At 35.9% G+C, this 22,646-nt stretch overlaps 2 protein-coding genes across 2 annotated transcripts; one reads left to right on the forward strand and one right to left on the reverse strand.

Annotated features, from left to right (window-relative positions):
- Positions 1–597: 597 nt before the first annotated feature.
- Positions 598–7,119, reverse strand: LOC112553733 (alpha- and gamma-adaptin-binding protein p34-like). Its single transcript, XM_025221147.1, has 9 exons — positions 7,026–7,119; positions 6,461–6,651; positions 5,637–5,736; positions 5,076–5,165; positions 4,095–4,178; positions 3,398–3,730; positions 2,444–2,551; positions 2,129–2,178; positions 598–1,558 (listed from the first exon to the last, which is right to left on the reverse strand). The coding sequence occupies exons 1-9, from the start codon at positions 7,087–7,089 to the stop codon at positions 1,469–1,471; spliced, it is 1,110 nt and encodes a 369-aa protein (XP_025076932.1). The 5' UTR covers positions 7,090–7,119; the 3' UTR covers positions 598–1,468.
- A 32-nt stretch (positions 7,120–7,151) lies between these two features.
- On the forward strand, positions 7,152–22,425 carry LOC112553994 (IQ domain-containing protein H-like). Its single transcript, XM_025221541.1, is given in 28 exon segments — positions 7,152–7,323; positions 7,680–7,790; positions 8,111–8,265; positions 8,476–8,548; positions 9,313–9,432; positions 9,812–9,889; positions 10,222–10,390; positions 10,615–10,829; positions 12,107–12,121; positions 13,658–13,791; positions 14,132–14,209; positions 14,480–14,588; positions 14,714–14,803; positions 14,805–14,907; positions 14,910–14,941; positions 15,349–15,401; positions 15,403–15,497; positions 15,893–16,068; positions 16,559–16,831; positions 17,492–17,680; positions 18,518–18,638; positions 19,073–19,210; positions 19,213–19,346; positions 19,961–20,143; positions 20,527–20,652; positions 20,905–20,966; positions 21,458–21,566; positions 21,965–22,425. Coding segments are annotated over 28 exon segments (3,279 nt in total). The 5' UTR covers positions 7,152–7,272; the 3' UTR covers positions 22,052–22,425.
- Positions 22,426–22,646: the final 221 nt, after the last annotated feature.

The raw sequence follows: 22,646 nt of genomic DNA on the forward strand, positions 1-22,646 counted from the left end.
GCAAAAAATCTGGAATTTTGCATTTGCTTAAGTACATGTATTCCTGAATGTTTTGCAGGTGTGTCTGTGTGTAGTTCATGGGCTCACATGACTGCCAACATAGAGTCAGCTGTAGCTCATTTACAATTTAATGAAGGTGATGCACTACACAATCGTCACATTCTGCTATCAGTGCCTTTATGGTCTGGCCCATATGGAGATGGTGGCTCGTCTGCTCAGATGACACAAATCTGGCCACAACTCCTTCTGTCCCCAGAATGTCTTCTTTCATGCAGTAACCACTGTTAAACCTTCAAGGATGGCCTTGACCCACACGATTATCTCAACTAGTTGGTTATCTCCTTTTCAATTTTTTTTCCCCTCTTCCCCTTTTTTTGTAGCTTACAAATTTTGCAAGTGTATGTTTTTCTCTCGCTGTGATTTTTCTAAGCACACAGAGCTCACTGACAGGTGCAAAATGAGCTATAACTGTGCTTTTTATTAATTTCTGATAATTTCTCTTGGGGTTCATCTGTAAAACTGCCATTCAATACACCCATCCAATCATCTAATAATCTCTTCCAGCAGTACAGACATCTTACAATTCAAACAGAAATATTTTTATACACATTTTTTTATTTACACATTGCAACATTAAGAGTGGCTAAATAATACTTATCTTTCTCCAGTATTATGTTTGACAACAATGTTGTCACTGCCAGTGGGGTCAATGAAGTATGCAAAGTAACATTTCCACATGCCAGTTGAGCTCTTGCAGAAGTGACATCAAGCAAACAAATCAGCCAATGAGCCTGCATTGTTGAAATACATTGTTTCGTTCCAACTACAGTTGGAATAAACTTCTTTCTCTCTTAAGCTGTTGTATGCTTTTTGAACTTTACACAGTGACAAAAGCTTGAAAAATATGCTAGCAGCAATGATGGGAGAGTTAAATATGCTTATTTTACCAGCAAAGACCACTGCCATTGAAGAATTTTGTGAGGGATGTTCCCTCCCTTTTTTCAATTTTTTTTTTTTTGTGTGGAAGGGAGGGGGCGGGGGAATAGGTGTTTTACACTGAACCAGCAACTAAGGCTATATCACAGCAAAGCAGCCAGTCCTGTAAATAGATGCCACATGCAGAAAAAGGACAGCATGCCTGGGACAAGATCTGAACCTAGGACAGCCAATCCTTGCTGTATTGGTGATATGAGCTAACCGTTTGGCTATCAGACTGCTAGGAACACAAGAAGAATGTCAAGACAACAGAATGAGTGTTTGTTATTCCACCATGGACCATGGCAATTAAAACAATCCATTAAACACTTAAATTTATCGATGACTAAACCATTCTTATCCAGTTTACTTTTCTGGAATGGACCTCACAATTTAAAGGTTACATGCAAGGGAATGTATCTGCTGAAGGGGTTTGGTATGTCTGCTCAGCAGACAAATTGTGACTGCAATGAACCACTTTTCACACAGATCTTTACATCGATGCTTCTGCATCAACATCATCAAAAAGTCCTTCAATTTCATCCTCATCACCACCAACTGCACGCCAAAATGTGACTGCAATCTAGTAAACATACAAAGAAGTGTCAGTAAAATTTGATAAGTCAATAAAAAAAAAACATTTTGCAATTTACTTGTCACAAATATTCTGTTATGAAGAAAACAATGAAATGTCATTGCTATTTTGTATACCAGTAAATGTCAATGCAGTCTTTCAAACAAGGATCAAGAGATATATATATGTGAGAAGTATTATAAGTATGTTTCCTCATGTACATTAGTAACATAGATGCTCTGATTTTTATACCTAGAGCAGCAGCTACATAAAATCTCTAACAAAAGTTTCATATTTTTTTCATTTCATTAATGGTATAGATGGTGACATATAAAATGGCTAAAACTGCAGGCAAGTGTCATGTCATTAAATTTCCTCTGTGCAATAATCAGTGGTTTTTTTTAATTTTGTGACTTGTTAAAGTTTTTAAAAAATCAATTTTTTCCATCTTTTTTGCTCATCCCACTTCAGTGTCTGCATGTTCATACCATCAGCAACTGATTTCAAAACAAGTTACAAATCAACATGCTATACCAAACTAGATCATACATCTTTCATCATATGATTAAAGTGATTTACCTTTTCTGCATATATTTTTCTTTCTTCTGGTGACAAGGTTGCAGCTTTCTCTGTGTAACAAGAGAAATATATATATATTTTTTTTTACAACAAAACATTAGGAATGACAGTAGTTCGCAAACAAGTATTTTAAACAATTTTTACTAACCCGTGAACACTTATTTGTGTGATGAATTCAAGTGCTTAAACTGGTAGGTTTTTTTTTATAAAAGATTAACATAAGTTTTAGTACTTTCTATGTTTGCCTACATAAGCTTAAATGTATAAGCTTTGTACACAGAGAAAAAAAACGAGATATTCTTTCCCTCTCTTTACCTTTCATTAAACGCAGTCTTGTAAAAAGCTGTTCAAAAGACTCATCGCCTGGATCTTCATTACCAAGAGCTGCTAGCAAGGCCAGTTCATTGTCATCTGGAATCAGACCTTCAAACAAGAAAAAAATTACCATGATGCTCTATGTTTAATAGTGCTGTTACATCTTATATTATAATAATAAATGCAAATTTTGTAAAGCACATACTCACACTGCTATGGAGCATGCTCTTAGCACTTAAGAACAAAAAGGAAACATGGACACCATAAGAGGGATCGGAAAACAAACAAATAAAATATGAACTATAAAAGAATAAACAACCGTACTAAACGAAGAATAAAATCAAATACAGAAAACACAAAGAGGAACCAAATAAGAAAAAGAGCTAAGAGTAACATGATATTGCAAAATATATATGCTTATAAGGAAGATATAAAAGATTGTTAAAAATCCCAGTGAGAACCAAAAAAACTTATTTCAATTACTAAAACTGATCAAATTCAAACCAACACCTAAATAACATTAAATAAAAAAATTAGATTTTCCCCTGTGCATTTTCCGGCACCAGTTTGAGATATGCCAAAAAACTGAAAGCACTGAAAATGAAAAGATTAATATTTTTTTTAATGGAGAGGATGAGAAATGGTTTGGCAGAAAAGGGCTGACAAAGAAGGAGAGAAGGATCATGGGGGGAAAAACCCGAATCAGCTCTGTGAATGTCTCACAATGAAATCTAAACCCAGGACACTATAGTTCTGACAGTAATGAGGAATAAGCAATATAATAAGTATTCTGCCAAAAGAGTCCCATAAATTTTACATACAAACTACAATCAACAGGAACTAGAAGCAGAAACCCATTGCCAAGTTTGCACATATTCTAATCTCACCCTTTAAAATCTAGCCAAGGGGAGAAAAGCACAGCTCTCAATGGGCTAGAAAAAAAAATCTTCTCACCAAACTCTGCCTTTGTATCAGCAGCCAGCTGGCCTTCTGCAGAAACTCCAGTTCCCGCGCCATTTGGAAAGAGTGGCTGGCCATTATGCCCTGCCTCTTCTTCCTCTCCTTGTCTACTGCTGCAGCCATCAGCTGCTCCAGCCTGCACAACGTCCTCCCGAAGGACTGCTTGTGACGACTGCTCTTCTGTCCCTGCTACCTGTTCTGATTCTGTGGCTCCTTTGCTAGCATCCGAACGTTCATCCTCACCCATGGCTGCTGCAGCTGAGGCTCGAAGTGCTGCCTCTTCCCGCATGAGACCCCTAAAATAGGGACTGCATACAGGCGACCTGCCTGAAAGGCAGAGATTGCTAAATGCCCTTTTTTATATTTGAAGGAAACAATTGCAAAAAAAAGCAAGCTTCTCATGACACCCCAGCATATCAATTTATGACAATATAAAAACGAAAGTTTGAAGAATGAGAAATATGGTAATCAAAGCCACATCTCCAAGACAAACAGATTTTTAAATTAAGCTAAATTCTAATAAAATATTTCACTATTTGGCGCTTCATGTTGTGTAAATATATATTTTTTTATTCTGCTTTGTGATCCACATTCATGACAGGAGCTCTCTGTTCCATCTTTAAGTTACCATCTTTTATTAAGATTTCAAATACTGAATGATCTCATTTCTGATTAGTCTTTTAATGCATACTTTTCAACTTCAGGTTGGGCCATGTGTGAGCATGAAGAGCTTGAATTATTCTTTTTACACCATTGGACTCCACAAAGTCATCATCTGCAAAAATAAAATTTAAATAAAAAAAAAACAAAATAAACAAAAATAAACTTATAATCGCTATCCATACATCTTTCATCCCTTCACTCAGTCTTTCAGTCCTTTCTCCCTTTTTGTGAGCAAGAACATGCTGTGCTTGAAACAGACACTCATCAGAGAAATAACTACAACAAAAACTCAGTGATAAAACATAACTCTGAAAGATATATTTATATATGGTTGTTGGTGATCTGAGGCTTACTACTACTACTAATAATAATAATAACATTGTGCGTTTTTATAGAGTGAGTATCCCAGCCATAGCCAAGCTCTACAAGCATAACAAACACAAAAACACAAGACAGATAAAATTGTTGTGGCTCTCTCTGTGAAGTTAATGGGAATGCCAGGTCATTCTTCAATGAGACAGTTTGATAGTCATTGGACTGGAGCAAAACAGATTAATAATCAAACACAAAGATCAATTCATCAGGAAAATATCCAGATGATCACGAAGCAGAAATTGCACTACAACATTGAAATGCATGACTGTTTGGCACTGATGTAAAGTCTGTCTAAGGGACAACTTGTAAAATGAAGAAACTGTGATGGCTTAGCAGTTAAACACAATGCTGATGATGTCAGAAAAAAGTGCACCTTGGTAAAACTACAAACACAAAAATTCCAAGAAGAAAATGAAAATGTGTTCATGGAAATGTCATCCAAACTACTCACCCAATATACTGGTGACTAATTTATTAGGAAAGGTTAAATAAAGGCAGCGGAGAGAATAAAAGTCTTAGGGTCAGCTTTCTAAATGCTGTTCTTCTGAAACTTCACTTCCCATAAAACTAACACGTTATGAGATCTTTTAACTTTTAACATCTGGGATACATAGCATCATAACAAAACAATCACCTTCATCATCACTGTTAGCCTCAGGCTCCAGCTCCACCAGCTCAAAGCCATGTTCAATGCACCACTGTTGTGCTGTCAATCGACTGACAGCTGTCACAAAAAGAGTCTCTTTATATGTTAACTCACTCATCAGACATGACACACACAAACTTAATCAGCAAAAAATTCCTAGGGGTGACAATTTAAAAACCTGCTTTATCATTATCATTTATCTGTGTAGAAGGAGTCATGTTTGGCCTTGAGATTTTTTTTTCATTTTCGGTTTTTGTCACTCTCTGATTATAGCTTTCTTTTGGTCACCAAGTAAATCCTTTTTTCTTGAATAAGATTTCTCTTTCACAATTTAGGTATTTTGATATCTGCCTCCATCACTTATTTTCATATGAGCATACAGAATATATTATCTCAGTCGAGAAAGTTTTTTTTTTTTTCTGAAACCTTTCGTTAATGGTGCAATCTGCAGCTTGTGCAACAATTTAAACTCTCTCTCACACACACACAGGGGAACATCTACACGAAAGAGTCATGTCTGCACAGCTGTACAGCATCAAAAGATCATACGGTCATCTTGATGACTGGTTTGACAGACCAGGATCTGTACAGCAGGATTAATGTGTCGAAGATATGACATCCATGACTTCACACTATCAAAGCTTGAGACCTGAAGATTTTAAAGAAAAATTTAATAACTGATGGCAGAGATATTTCTCATGATCATTTATGATGATAACGCTGTCTGTGATATCATCTGATCATAATGACTGGTAATGATACTCTTAATTACTCTGGACTTCATGAAGTTTAATATACAAAAACAAAAATGTAACAAGCAGAAGTTAATGTGAATGCATGAACACTCAAAATAATGGAGAATGCATCAAGCTAGTTTCAATCTGCAATTCAAGAATTTTAACCAAAGTAAGCCTTTTTACAGAAAACAGGCAAACATGATATAAAAATGAAGACTTTAACGTAGTCAGAGTAAAACTCCAGAGTCTGTTACAGAATGATTTAAATTCAAATTTAAAAAGAAGTACAGGTTTATTTATCAGCAAATAACAAAGTGAAGAGCATGAAATCAAGCAGAAAACATTTTAAATAAACATTATGCATAAGCTTCTTTTTATCTTTCTTCTTTCTCTAAAATGTAAAGAAAACTACATCTGGTTAACAAGACTGAAACTGCACATCTCTCACCTGATGGATTAAAAGAAACGAAAGAAAGTCCAAGTGTGCTCCAATCAAATGAGCATTAGTTTTAAAGAATTAAGATCAACATTTTAATAAGTGTGTAGGTGTGAAAAAAAAATTCATGAAAATCTGATACAAGCACCAAACGGAAATAACATTTAAAAATAAACAGTAAGCAAAACGTACTAATGTACCTCTCTGGAATCAAAGTATACAACAAAAGCCTGCACTGATTGAGCAAAATTTTCATCACCAATGGTCCGTGTGCTAGCTGTGCATAGATGTACATCAGCTGTATAATATTTGGTGTCTATGTGCCAGTCATATGCTAGTACAGATTCTATAACTGGTCTCCCAGCAGGCAAGTCTGTCACATTGAGAATTTCTGCACAGAAGAAGCGTTTGTCACTTTGAGCTCATTTGGTTCAGCGATTCTTCTCTAATTTATGGGTCTTATAACTAGTAGTTTATACATGAATTATCATTAAAACTATTTGAAGCGTTTGATCATGAACCAGTAAGTATATATATTCCTGACTGTTAATCTTTTTATATTTATTATCGTATGTGTATCACAAGTGTAGAAATGGTTTATCTGTTATTAACACTAGTATTACTCTCGGTGGGAGGAGACATGGATCATCGACGTCTGATTTGAAGATACTGGGATTAGTAGATCTATAAGATTAATTTATAGGAACACTTCTTCTCCTCCTTATCATCAAAAATATTTTCTGACGCAAAAACATGCATGCATACGTTTCACAAGCTCCTCTGGCTGAAACGCAGCACAGCTGGCAAATAGTGCACAGGGCGCCGCCATTATGGACTGCCGTGTGGTCTACGTCATCATTCTGTGTTGTTTGAACTGTTGCTGAGGAACGTCATTGCTCTTTGCTGTGTGTGTGTGGCTGGTATGGGCATACCATTTCATATATAAATTGTTTTAAAGTACTTCTCAAAGCTTAAATGTCTGCATTTGAGGATTGATTATTTTTCTTTCATCATGACTGACATTGAAATGCGTCCAGAGGACGTAGGGCAAATACTCGTCAAAGTAAGTATCATCTCCATCTCGCGCACTGGCATATATATATAAAATTATAGTTCTTCCTCCTTTGGGATCTTGCATTTAAGAGAGGATTCGCAATTATGCAATTACTAACTAAATTAGACATTATTATGCAGATACTGGCAAAGGATTGCATTTTATATTCAGCCATAATAACTTTGATTTCTGTAATCAATAATAAATATAATATATGGATTTATAAATTCTCATTGATTTTATATATATATATATACAATCAACAGTGAATTGACTATAAACTGTTGTAAATTGACTGTAAACTGCCTGATGCAAAGTGGCCAACTCAGGCTTTCAGTGATTAATTACCATATTTCTCTAACCAGGTTCAAGAGGACCTAAAGCAGCTTCGAGAGAGGTTTATACGGAATCCTGATGGGCAGGTCAATTTCTCTGAACTAGAGGATGCATTGTCCAAGACAGAAAAAGGACTACAGGTATATAAGATGATGGCAGTTACTTTGTTTGACTTTTGTTACAATTAAACACTAACCAAAACCAAAATTATTATCAAATCGATAATTATAATAAATTTATTTAAGGTGTATTGCATTTCATGAGATGCATGCTAGGCCTTTGATCATAGACAAATATTAGCTTCTACTTAAAAACTGATCATGCCTCAAGTGACTTGTAGCTTTCTTTCAAAATGTGTGCATATTTCTATGTGATGGAAAATACTGAATAATGTATGCGTCTTCTATATGCATTTTGCTGTTTACTTTTGTCATTTAATAGACTTTTTTTTAAAACCCAGAAACGAACAGAGGAGGTGGTCAACAGACTCAATGACAGAGTGCAGATGATTCCTTTCTCAGATCAAGCTCTTCATGAGGAGCATTCTCCAACCTTGGAAACTACAGTGAACCTTCAGCATGCTGTCAACTTAAACAAACCATCCTACATGATGCGGTCAGCATCTGCATGTAATTGTGTCTGCTTGTATGCATGGCACTTTTGATTGTTTTTGATGTAAATGATTTTTAATTAAATGTGCAATAGTTCCAGTGATTTAGATGCCACAGATGCTTCAAGGGCATTTATTGTTAAATTTGTAGACAAGATGTGATCATCAATTTTTTTTAAGGGAAAAATGGCTGATGGACTATTTTGTATGTACAGCCAGCCACAACCACCTGGAGTTATGTTACCTGCCCGGCGTGTCCAGCTGAAAGGCCTTTCGCCTGGCCAGAGAGTGAGTTGAGGTCTTAACATGTTTTTTTTCCTAAATGCTTTAGACATACTGATTCTGATGATTTAGAACTTTGTTTGGCTTCTGACCATCCTAATGAAAGTTCCTGGCAAAAGTTTCATAATGAGAAAACAAAGATTCCTGTAATTTCCTTTTGTAAAAGAGATGGCTGACCCTTTAAATTTTTTTTTATGTCTGCAATTTGATTAATTTAATGTGTTTGCAGTCTACGCTGTTAGGAATGGGAGTAACCATTGTAATTCATCAGACCTTCATTAGGAGCTGGATGTTTTTTATTCATTCTTTGTTATTGCAGATAGGTCTTCTGTTTTATGTGCATTTTTGAACCTGTTTAAATGCATTCACAAATTTCATAATCCATGTCGTCTTTATCAGAAATAAAAAGTAAAGGTAATGTTGAGTGGTTCATCTTATCTAGGCTATGGCATGTAAAAGATATCCCAACCCTCTTCTTCTGCTGCCTTTTACATTCCCTGATTAATAGGGTGTTCATCTACTGGATGGGCATGGGAAATTTTCCACTCATAGGCCAGATCCTCCAGCCAGTTAAATTTAACTAGTTGAATGTGCTAATCATTAAACAAAAAGGCCTTCCTTAAATTAAATAAAAATTAATTTTAAAAAGCTTTGGGGTGGACTTAAAACTGTCTTTCTCTAGGGTAGGGTGAGGAGACAATTTGTTTGAAATCTTGCGCAGGAAAGCAAGAGGATGTATGATATAACTTTGCTGGAAATATCTGATGCAGCATCATCAGCAGTGGGCTTTGAGAACTATTTTCAATCCACACAATGAACAGAACCGACCAGTGATGCGGGAAAACTTTGGCATCCAGTTGCCCCTTATTAATGAACGCAGATCACAGAAGGTGAGAGTGGATTTTCTTCAGCAGTATTCAGTGATATTTATTAATCATGTTTATTACTTTTTAATTCAGGTTCTTGATGTCCAAAAGTTGTTTGAAGGCTTAGCATAGTTGATATCTCCAGACTTTCTTGGAAAATGTGAATTGAATTTCATTGCTACTGCTGAAAGCTACTGTTCAGAACAATTTCAGAAACCAAAATAGAATAACATTTGGACCAAAATATTAAGAAAAGATCAGTCTTGTTAGCGTAAAGGCATGGGGAAAACATATATATATATATTGTCTCCGTCCATTTTGTCCCTTGTTATGCTAGTCAGCAATGGAAAATATATGAAAATGATGATGCTGAGTTTTCGGGGTTTTTTTATTATTGATATAGCCACCGCCAAAACCAATACAGGGCACAACAGTAGATCATCTTACTGTTTTGCCAAGAGCTAATCGTGTTGATCCTCAGGTTAGTATTGGCGGAAATGAGGGACTTTGATCAGTAAAATGTTTGGCTTTGGTGAAATATGATTTCTTTTTTTTTATCTTAATTCTCTAAATGTTTCACCAAAGCATTAGTTTACAGAGAGGAAATATGAGATAAAGGAATAAGAAATGAAGAAGAATGAATGCATGTAGATGAATCGTGCATACATGAATGTATGTAATCCACACATATATCCCATTCTGTGTCTCTGTTAGTTTCATATTAATGTTATGTAAGTGGCCTATTCTGATTGTTAAAGTTTTAAATTCAGACTACTTAAACTTGTCCTTGTGTCTTCTGGATTTTACCATCAGCTGGCACCACCTCCGATCACTGAAAATGATGCACGTAAAGGCATTTTAAGTCTGCTAGAACGCGGGCTCATTCCACAGGCAGCCCACCTGACCCTTGACCCCTCACCTGTCCATCACAGGGCTGTCACTCTGCTCAATACTGACAGCAAGGCAAGGACAGGAGTAATAGGTAATTAGAATATGGATTGTTGTAGCTTTTATGTCTTCACATTCTTATAAATGTTTTATTTTATGATAATGCTATGTAATTAAATGAAGACATTTCATTGTTTTGTTTATTATGTTCATCTTTTGCCAGGTAATCATATGAAGGGTGGAGTAAACATTTTTGCTATAGTAGTCAGTATTAAGACTCAAATATAAGTTACATAAAAGTCATCCTTTTTTTTTCAGAAACCTCTGCAGCAGTGCCTAGTCTTCAGTACTTTAGTGGAAAGTCAAGTGGTGACCAGATGGATCTGAGTCGCATACCACCTGTGCCGTCTCGTCCTGCACCTACACCTGAGACTCGAAGTCAGTCTGCAAAATCACGCCCATCTTCAACACTGTCTGGACACCCCAAGACACCTGCCACTGTCAAGACTTTTGAAATGCAACTGCAGCCAATGGTAAGTAATTGAGTTATGTGAATTTTACTATTATTATTATTAAGGTAAAAATAAAAGATGGTCTAGGAGCTGTTGGGTAGTGAACCTTCTCCCACCCTGTTTATTTCCCCTGATAAATCAGGTACCCATTTCTGCAGAGCAGCCGCTAGGTGGGAGTTAATGCAGCCATAAATCCAAGCAAGGCCTGAAAACAGTAGGCTTCTGCTCCATCAAGTCTGCTAACATCTATAAGCTACACCATCTCCCAATTGTTATTAATATCTCTGTTTGACAGAGAATTATGAAAGGTAGAGTAGAGATAATGTTTACCATTTTGCTTGTAAATACTATACTGAGCTTAGGACATTGAATTAATTTTAGTAGATTATTCAAGTTGAAAGACATTAAAAGAGTTCAAGCAGATTATCTACAAAGGTGTAGGAGTTCAGTTTTCTACCTTAATTGGTGAGATTCAGAAGTTTGCCTCATTTGGAATAACATTTAGTATCGTTTGTGTATGTTTGGTAAATGACATCTAATTAAAACTTTTTTGTTCGTTACAGCAAGTGTATACTGTATATAGTAAGCCTAAGTTCAGAAATATTGTTTAACATTGGGCCTATCAACTCCCCAGACAATGCTACCATTTTCCTCTCATTGCTGCTATATATGTTCTTGAAACAATCTTTTATCAACAATGCATTTACATGTGACCTTATGTGGTCTGTCTTCAACTACTTTCAAATAACATTAAGATCTTCTTCAAAACTTGAGTAAAGTGTTAAACTGATAGGCTTTGCTTCATAGTTCACAGTGGTGTGTGGGTGACGCATATGTAAAGTAATTTATAGGACGTACTCTGTACTTTATTATTTGTTTAAATCTGTATGTGTAGTAGCTTCACAAAAATGTAAGTCTATTTCTTGCTATATATTTTAGTTTGAAATAGTGAAAAGATTTGTGTTTGTTCACTGTATAAGAAAATCTGTATTTCCAATACATTCAGGGAGATTTAATTTGATGTTTGATGAGGGGGGCTGGGGATTGAAGGTTAATATTATTTTTATTTAGTATTCTTTTAAATGCATTAGCATCTATAATTTTTCCATTTTGTGCCTGACAGTCAATTTGTAAGTCATTCATATTCTATTGGTTCATGGAAAATTTTCCTTTTTCAAAATTATCACATGCATATGTCATCACTCTGTTAGTATTTTTTTAGGTGTGAATCTGTTTTCTGTCACTGTCCTATATGATATCTTTATTATCACAGTAATTTTTCCATCTCTTGTCACCAGCTTCCACTGATACAGGTTTCAAATTTTGATTGTTGCCATACATATTTCCTGCTTACATGCTTTAAGAATCAGTTTTATTTGGAGCACTTATGTATGTGCACATTTTTATTTCTTAGCCCTACTTGGTTATCTTTCTTGTCTCCCCTTAATCATGTATAAGAAAATTATTGATAACTATGGATATTTTCACTGTCGCATACAGTCTTCTGTGCTCAGTGATGATTACAAATTTATGAAGGAAATCTGAAGTCATGTATAAATGGTAAATCAGTACAACAGTGGTATAACTCTGGTATATGTAAAAATCATATTTACCAGTGAACTGAAGGAAAAAAGTAAGTCTGAAAATAACGAAAGGAAACGATCCTTGTCATACATCTTCATCAAATTTGAACACATGTTCAAGGGACAAACAAATTATGTTCATAGTTTTAGGTGGGACATTGTTCAGATGTTCATGATGAGTGATGGAAGTGCATTCTTTCATGCTTCTCATTCTGTCACTTTGTTATTTAACTTAATATCTAGTTGTCGTTAATGTGTAGTTTATCTATCTGCTTTGGCTTTAATTTATCATTGGCACTTATGCATTTTCCTTATAAAATAAAAATCTGTCACTTGCCATCCCACCAGTATCAATAGTAGTACATAGTGCCTCATCCAGGAAGAAGGAATCAGGATATTCACGGTGTGAACAACATTGCTTGTGGCGGATTAGTCTCTCAATTCTGACACCTGTGTTAGATATCATGTACCCTCATGAGAATCATATTTTCTTCCTACATTTATTTTCTTAATAAACTTTTCACGTTTTTTCCTTCTTCTAGAGAAGCTGGCATCTCACGCTTAAACCTTATTTTGCAAATTCTGGGAAATATGCTTAAAGTGCCACTGCACGTAATTTTTTTCAGGGGTACTCTTCAATCACTTAGAAACTTTACTTTCTTTACTTAATTATTATCAGCTTTTTAAAAAAAAATTAATAAATATCTTGTGCTAAATTATTTACTACAAGACAATGCTTTGTGTAAAGACCAGTTTAATGTATTGTAGACTGCCTCTATGCAAACTGTATATACATTGTTACCTCTTTAAATGAAAGCCCCAAAAATCAACATGTAGGAGCCATAATATAAAAACAAAGATTTTGTTTTTGTTTGGTACATTAAAGCAATCAGACATTAGGGCATTCAGCACAGAGTGTGGGTTTCGTGTTTGAATGTATGCCTGTATTTTTTTTATCTCTCAGTGTGCATGCATGCATGCGTGTGTATGCACATATGTATGTGTATGTGATTTGAATATACATGAGATTGAAAATTCTTTGTGTGTGTCTGTGTGTGTGTATTCATAGATTTATGATGGTAGATGGTTAACAGGTGCTGTTTTATTAACCTCTAAACAAATCAGTGTTTATAAGTGTCATATAGTTATACTTTATTCCTAATACACCAGTTTAAATGATCAAAGGTTATTTACACATAATCGTGATAGTAGAAGTATTTCACATTGTAACGCTTAGTATGGCCCAGTGTCTGTCTTTTTCTGCAGCCTCCTCCCACTACACCAGCCAGTGGAGATTTTAAGACACAGAATCACCGTTTTGCAATTCAACATGGCAAAGTACGTGACACCCAGCCAGAGTTTCTGGCCTTTAAGCAACACTATTGTCTCACATGGGGCAGGTAAGTTCTAAATGTTTAAAATGTTGATACTACAGTAGTGGAAAATATGAGGCCTTAGGAAATTGTAGCACTAAAATTGATTTTATTTGATGGGGTAAAGCTGTTAATAAGTGGCTGTGGCTTTGGTGAAGGGTTCATAATGATGATAAAGTGATAAAAATTCTTGCAGCAGGAAAGTTAATATGATTACCTTTCAGACATCTGTATGCTGGGAAAAATTTAAATACTTAGGATGTGTGTGTGTGTAAGAGAGAGAAATGTGTTGGCAAAAGGATGACTGATGAAGGGACTGGCAATATTAAGAAACAAAATTTGTTACTGTTTATTTTTTCATTTTCAGCATTGTCACAACATTAAAATACTTGGAAAGGATGCTGGCTAATTTTGCAGTTCCTGTTGCATTTATAAATGGAGACAAGTAAGCAAACTTTTTTCTTATCGCCTCTATCTAAAGTTTATTATTTCTGAAATCAGCAATGAACTTTTGCACAATTTAATTTCCAGAAATATACTGCGTGCCATGTTAAACAGCTGTCTCACAAAATACACACACACACTGTTTTACTAATTTGTACTAGCAATATTAATAATAACAATAAAACAACAGCAGAACCAGCAATAATACAAATCTTGAGCAAAGGCCTTTTTCTTTCAGTTACATCCAGTATATATTTTTTTTTTTTGGCAGGCTGGCAGATTTGTCTATAGAGTATGAGCTGGAGAAGGCACCAAGTATTTCAGAGTTTCTGTCTGTCATTGTCAACAGGGAGGATGTTGAAGCCATCATCAGCAAACCGGTTAGGGCATACATATTTTTATCAAATAATGCTTTGACTAAAAATTTTTTTATGCACAGAGAACATGGTTTACTTTTCTATGTTTCTTGTAAAAATGCTTCTGAATAATTACATTTGTATACCAGGGAAGGCGTTTTTTGGGCCCAAATGGCCAAAATATGGCAGCCACACATATTCAGTCTACATGGCGACGGTATCGTGAGCGTTCACAGTATCTTGGAGTATCGACGGTTAAAGTGGGCTGCTGGTGTTATCGCAATATCTTGGATCATGCACATAAAAATGGCCAAAATGCGAGAACAGCTACGACAGACCCGGCAGTACAACTTGAAAACTTCAAGCAAAGAGCAAAGGTAGACCTTTCCCCTTTGGAAATGAATGTAATTAGGTATTTTATGAGCTAAAGAAAATAATCAGGACTTAAGGAATTTTCTTTTGGCTTCTCCTACAGGAGGGATGGAAATTTCATTGTTAAGTAGTTAATTACACCATCCAAATATTTTAAAGTGTTGGGTCTTTCTGATATTCTTGTTCATGACCAATTTCACCATCATCATCTGTCCCAAAGCTTTGCTGTGCAAAAAAAAAAGTGATGGCCATAGAGCTGAAAGCTTTTGACAAACTTTAATCACTGTGCCAACAAAAACTTCTCAACAAAGCTTTTGTTGGAGTCTTGGACACCCAATACTGGTCGCATCTGGATTAGAGATCCTGTTGCATCATTGAAGTGGCACAGTGCTTGCATTTGTTTGGGTTGCAGAAATTTTCCGCAGCCTGGGACCGTATTAAAAAATCCAAGCGAGTTATTGTACATCCCTTCACTGGGACTCAGCCAAAACATTCGAGACAGCATCAGTGACTTTGGTGTGCGGCAGAACACCCAGATGGCACGACTGTGTGACATCCAAGGTTTGTGTACCATCACTTAGCCCAAATGTCTGTGTATTTATGCTGGGGTTTTTTTTTTAATGCATATAGACAACCATGCATGTTTCTGTGTATTATACTACAACTAGTAATAATAAATGGCACATTTATAGCCCACTTCCTCACCAATGAGGACAAGCTCCATAGTGTTACTGCTATATTTTAAATAATTCAGACAGCCTTAATTCAATCAAGTTTGATTGCACCGCTAAAATGACCATTAACGATCAAGATGGACAACTTAATGTCCTGAGTAAGCTAGATTTGGATATTCGTGTGGTATATACTCAAACACACACTGGTGAGAGATATGTAGATATATGTCTGTGTATGTATTATGTTTATGGATACATAAATATGTGTGTAAAATATTACAGATCCGAATGTGGATGTCATCTTTGTGTCACCTGTACCACTAAGTGACGAGACACTGCAATACTATTCTAAACTGCTAGGACTGTCATCAGCTGTGGCTTCTGGAGAGGTTGATGACCAGTGTGACATGTCTGAAAGATACAAAATCTTTGTTCCTGAAGCTGTGAAAAGTTTCCCGGTGAGATTAAGATACCATTAGTGTTTGGTTTTTACATGAAAATTGTCTAGCTTTAGTTCATAATCACACACACGCACAGACAAAGGAAAACGGGTACCCAAGGTGTTAAAGCACAAGCATATGGTGCAGCATACTTGATCCAGTTTATCCAGCTGCTGAAGGACTTCCTGAACTCAAAGTGTAAAGCAAGAACTAGGAGCAAGAAATAGGTAATAGGCAACGTCCTTACCAAAAACTGCACCCAAAATAAGTGCGGGCTCAAACACCTTACTCGCCAACAAGCTAAAAATGGCTACAAAGCTATTTTACCTTAACTTGTACAGTAATCATCATCTCTAACTCTTATTTAAGCTAAAGTCCTGACATGTTCTTTTACTTGTCTATGTCTGTTCAAACTGCATGTTATCATGATGGAATGCTTCCTGATGCAGACAGTCATATTATCATGATGGAATACTTCCTAATACAGATGGCCATGTTTCTGCCATAGGCTCACCGAATGTGCCTGTCCTCCATTCTCAAGTATTCTCCACGAACACTGAAACGCATTGCAAACCTCATCCGAGGCCGAGATGCATACATCGTTACTGGCATCCCCCATAAAGATGATCTTGCTGTAGCAGACGCCCTGAACTTGCCAATCCTGTCACCTGAGCCTGAGTTAGCACATCTATATTCAACCAAATCTGGATGCAAGCGGATTTTTGCCTCTGCTGGTATCAGCACACCCCCTGGGGAATACGATGTTTATAGTATTGGTCAGGTAGATATTTTTCAACATTTCAAAATTCTTCACATTAACGTATAGAAGAATATAAGACATTTATTAACAGCATATATACATGATTAAAAGCTGTTGTAGATCTGCAGTAATTTGTAATTTGGGTAGGTATACCTAAGTATCATCATCATATGGCCCACCCTTCCCCCATTTATTACGAAGACACACTAAGACATGCCAAACCATATTGCTGCTGTACAAGACATTGTACTAATCAACTTGCTAAATAAAGTCATGTAATGTTATCAAAACAAGTTAACAAAATCTGGCCGGCTACTTTTAACTGATTATATTCATGCATATGATTAGAACAAGATTATAGGTTTATCATTTTATTTATTTTAAATATTATTGTGTATTATTTAAAAGTATTATTAAACATTAAACTTATTTACTATTATCTAAATGTTATTTATTTTAAATTATTGATTTGATTTTTATTTAAAATGAATGTAATATTTCAAAAAATTATTGTAAAATCTGTTGACAGATCACATTTTGTTCACTATTTCTGGTGTTAGAGACTAATTTTTATATTATGGTAAATTGCGAAAAAAAAATATTTTAATTTGGCTTTCACAAATCTTTCACTAATGCATGCTGTAATCCTATATTCTTATTATTTCCCCTTTACTCACTCAGCTACATGAATGCCTGGCGCAGCTTGTGACAGAACATCTCAGTGTTAAGCGCTGGCTGTTCAAACTGGACAGTGAGTTGGATGGACGAGGCATTGCCTTCTGTGATGTTACTGAGCACCTTAAGTGCTTTCGCTGGGCTCAGAAAGAGGCTCAACGATATGGTGACAAATGGAGCAAGAAATGGGCACAGGTTTGATTATAAAACTTCCTAATTTAATTACTGCCATACAGTTAGATATTCTGCAATACAATAAACACTGACTTTCAGCAGCCAAAGAGCTTGTTTACTGTTGCAACCAAACTAAAATAAATCATAATATAGTGAACAAGTCTTAGCTTGTTCATTAAAGTGTTGTCAAGCATGATTTTAGCTTAAGGACAAATGGCATTGGTAGGTAACTTTCTAAAACTCATTGTACAACAGAATAACTGAGTATGCAGTCAAAACAACCCATACCATGAAGTCTCCGTTATTTGTCCCAGCATGTAAAGCTCAAATCCAGCATTATCCCCTTCTTGCAGAAGTCATCCTTTGGTCAGCTTGTTGTGGTGATCTGATATGATTTATCATCGTTATGATTTCCCATCATTGAAGGCATTAATTTTAAAGGTCAAAGAATGCGAAATTTCTGAAGTAAGAAGCAGGATAATAAAAAACTGCTTGGTGAAAACCTTTTCTATAATCATTGTAAACCACCACCATGAAAGGAAATAAAAATTTCTTTTAACATGTTAAGTGAATGCTTAAATGCAGAATTTTCATAGGGATTTGGATGCCTAAGACTGCTTCAGGCTGACAGACATCTAAAAGAAAAGAATATGCTACCCCAAAAGAAACAAAAGTTGGAATGCTTAATTCAGACTGAGGAGAAGTAAAACTACCTTGGTTATTAGCAGAGATCATGCAAGCATGACATCCCTTTTTCAACCCCTTTGTGATATTAGAATCATCAGCATACTATTAAGTGGTTTGTAGCATTTAAAATATTAAAATTTTGTAATGGAGGAGTTTGCTATTTTTCATCAGGAAGCAGCATACATCAAGATTCATGCAGAGATTCCAGACATCCTTTCAGAGTTTGCCAAGCCTTGCAACACAAAGATCTATCCAACATGGGAGCACTTTTTGAATGCTTTTCTGTCTTTAGGTAAAGACTTAAGTGTGAATATATTCAAGCAGGATGCACTGATTTATGTGGATTAGTGAGTGGTCATATACTCAAAGAAGAAATGCTGTTGCTGGGTTTCTAGTGTTATATTCAGCAGGTGGTTTTGGGGAAGAACACAGTCATATTTATCATTAAAGAAATATATTTTCATATGTTGCTTAACATTAGTCTTCCTAGACATGTTGTGGAATATCTAATTCTCATAAGAGCATCATATTACAAAATAATGAATTCAGTCTAGATGTTTCATGAGATTTTTATAAGATCTGGTTCATCTTCAAGAGCAGAGAAAGCTACAATAAAATAGCAGAGGACTCTGCACAGGTCTCCAGTACACAGCTTAGTATTATCTCCCTGATATGCATTGTATTACCCTTCAAGTTAAGGCAATAAGAATCTCATGATTTTGACAGGGGGTGTGATTGAGGCTTGCCCACCGTCTGACAGCATCACAACTTTGACTGTGGACATGCTGATTGAGCCAACAGGTCAGCTGCAAGTACTCACATCAGGCGACCAGATCCATGCAGAGGGGCAATTCCAGTGTTGGGGGTGTCACTACCCCAGTCTTCTGTTGAGCCAGCCATTCTGAGCGCAATGTGCAAGCATATAGGTGATGCTTGCAAGTCCCGGGGCATCGTGGGATACCTGCGGATTGATTTTGTAACTTTTATAGACCCCAAAACAGTAAGGAGTTACCTTTGCCTTCTATTCTGGTGTTTCTGTTTGTGTTAATTTTTTTTATTTCTGAGAACATTGTGAAAATTAGGATTGAGAATAAACATGTGGTGATGGGAGTTGTAAAATTATTATTCCATGAAAGGGGTAAAGGCAGTTCTCTAACTTAACAGTCACTGGAGAGGGGAGGTTGTAGAGACCACACATTCCAGGCTCAGTGTTTTGTGAGATCAGTGCCAACTGTACTTTTAAGTGAACCAGTAAGCTAGTCCAGTTAGGCCAGGTGATCCGCCTCATCAAAGACTGTCCTTCAGTGTACCTTGGAGGATGGTCAATGCTGTGGTGGTCAGAGGAAGAACTGGGTTACAAACGTCAAAGACTGGACTGGTAGTCCTGTGCAGGGCAGATACCAGTCAAAGGACAGATGACATAACTGACTATACCCATTTCTATGCCTTTCCTTCCCCAATCCTCTAGGGGCCAGGGAACCATTGAACAGAAAAAAAGGGAAAAGTATCCTGCATGACACTGATGCTGAACCAGTTAGTGTTCATACTACCATTCTGGGCTGCATAACTCTAAGCACTCATCTCAATACTTCCCCTGTTATGTACCTGTAACAGATGGAGCAGGTGGTCTGGGCCCTCGACTTGTGGTTACACTACAGTGATATTCTTGCCATGTTCCAACTTGCATGCTTTGTCACACGTGGCCAGTTCAATTCTCGAGATCATACATTCACTGTCAGTCCTCTTCCAACTCGGCGCAAGCTGCGGCGAAGGAGACTGGCTGGCACTGAAGAAGAGGTATTGTCAGCTTGTGCCGTTTTGACAGAAATCTAAGTTTAGGCAATGTGAGGTTGGGTGTTTTTAGCCCAGACTTTGTTGTATCCTTAATTTATCTAACAGACTTTTTTAGCATTTCAACATTAACTGATGGCTCACAATTCATGTTTTACTGCTTACTGACTAAATAAAATCATAAAACATGCATCAGCTACACAGACATGTTTTATTTTTCATCTTGATTAATTGCCTCAAGATTCCTGACTGCTGCTGTTAGCATCCAGCCTTCCTGTTAGTATCATACCATTTTTGTGAAATAGCATTAAAGTGATGACCAGTAAAGGCATCTATTTAAAAATATAAAGATTTTAACAAACATCAGTTTGTTTCATGTTTGCTTTAAGCCTGAACCTCATGCTGGTCGGTATTGTGTTATGAGTACAAGACTGCACCACACCAACCTTGCTGTTGTTCACTACAGCGTGTTCTTCCAGATGTGTCGTGCTCATGGCATTGGCTATGATATCAAGGTATTGCTGTCTGTTTTTCAGATTTTATATTTGTATTTCACACATAGTGTTTCATAGTTTGACCCACATTCTTCTATTTATATGCATGCCTGTGTGTGTGTGAGAGAGAGAGAAAATGTGGGTCTGCACACATTCTTGTACACACAGGCACATTTTACATGTTTAAATATACCAGTTACTGTAGTTTTTAAGATTGTTTTATTATATGACTATATTTCTATGATACTAGAGTACTTTTATGAAATCTTACAGGAGAAGCAGGGCACTATGTTTACACTGATTGACAGCTTTAACAGGGAACGACTTGGACTGATGTAAGTGTAAGCTTGCTACTTAACAGTAGAACTGGCAGCACAAAATAATATGAAAATATTAATTTTTTTTTATAATTGAATGCCAAATATATTTTTCAAGCTATTATTTTCTTATAATTTTGTTTTGTATCCATAGTTCATAGGTTTTGCAATGTGATTGATTTGCATTTATTTTCTTTTATTGTGATGTTTCAAAGTAATTTCACCTAAATCAGTCTTCAGTAAGAAGTTTGAATTCTAGCACAAGAATGTGTCCCTTATCTCATTGATATGAAGAGCAGATATGGCATTTCCATTTTTGTGGCAAGCATAAAATGGTTTTAGCTGAGACTCCTGTGTGGAATGATATTAACATGCTTATGTTCTCATCTGTTATTGAAATAAAATGTTTATTGGAGAGATCACCTCAGTTACAGCACGTCATTTTTTCTCCAGTGTTTTATTTATTAATGATGACATTTTATTTCCTGTCTTTGTTTTTTTTTTAACAGTACTATTGGAGACAACCTTCAAGGGGCATTAGCTACATTTGCCCGTAACCTGTCAGTTATACACCAAGAGGTGTCTGCTCCCAATATGCAGGGAATCAACAACTTTAAGGTCAGTGTTGTTTCCTCCCCTGTATATTCTGAAATGTTGCACAGTGTTCAGTAATTATTTGGAAGTAACATCACTTAACATGACCTTAAAGATTTAGGCCCTAAAGACATCAAAATTCAGATACATGAGCCTATAATGTATTTGAATAGGCAACTTAATTGTAAATAAACAAAGTGTCATGTAAATTAACATTGAAATATCTGAAAAATCTAGTCATGAATAATCTGAATTGTAATGTGAAAAGAGTGTGTAATCAGATGCTTTTCATATCTTATGTACATGATCAGTTTACTGAATGGCAAAGCATATCTATACTAGCTTTGAGAATGATACCAGGTTTTCTGCTGTCATATTTTATCATCTCTTATCTATCCCGTTTATTTTTGTTTTCCAAAAAGGGTGCAATTGAGGACATTGAAGGTATCTTAGGAACTACAGTGCAAAATGCAGAAGAGTTGGATGGTGAAGAAAGCAAGGAGACCTGAGAGCCATTTGCACCTAATCCACAATCTGTAAGACAATGTCCTCAACATCTAATCCACGATTGTAATAAAGCTCCAACACCTGCAGGAGACTTCCTGTAATATGGACACGAATCTACTATCTCTAGATTCTAGAAGGATGGTAGCTATTTAAGATTTCTGTTTGTAATTATCAAAAATATAATATAATGCCACAAAACATTCCAAATGTGAAACCTCTGTGACTCTTAAAAATGAAACATATCTAATTATAGACATATCTATATCAACATATCCATGACTTTTGTGGAAGTGATATTTAGTGATTTTAGCAAAAAAAGCTGGATTTGCGAAGCATTAAAAAAAAATTGCCATTTGTGCTATTTCTCAAGTGCTTCCTTCTTGTTACATTTTTTTAAAATCATTTTATAGCCTTACCAAAGGTGACATATATGTATGTCCCTTTCCTATTGTCTACATAGTGTAGACGGGCCATAAACTGATACTTTTTTTATAAGTACTTGAGACAACACAGCAAAACAAATTATGGGGGTATAACATATCCCCAAAGTTACAGCTTTATTGATTTTATGACTTTAATAACAGCTCTGTGATATTT

This window comes from Pomacea canaliculata, linkage group LG13 (genome assembly GCF_003073045.1).
Source record: "Pomacea canaliculata isolate SZHN2017 linkage group LG13, ASM307304v1, whole genome shotgun sequence".
NCBI classification, from domain to species: domain Eukaryota; kingdom Metazoa; phylum Mollusca; class Gastropoda; order Architaenioglossa; family Ampullariidae; genus Pomacea; species Pomacea canaliculata.

Coding starts and splice junctions, on each gene's coding strand:
- LOC112553733 (XM_025221147.1), bottom strand. CDS start 7,089: ATGGCGGCGCCCTGTGCACTATTTGCCAGCTGTGCTGCGTTTCAGCCA. Junction 5,166..5,636: donor AACCAGTCATCAAGATGACC/GTATGATCTTTT, acceptor TTTTTGTGACAG/CTGTCAGTCGATTGACAGCA. Junction 4,179..5,075: donor GGCTAACAGTGATGATGAAG/GTGATTGTTTTG, acceptor TTATTTTTGCAG/ATGATGACTTTGTGGAGTCC.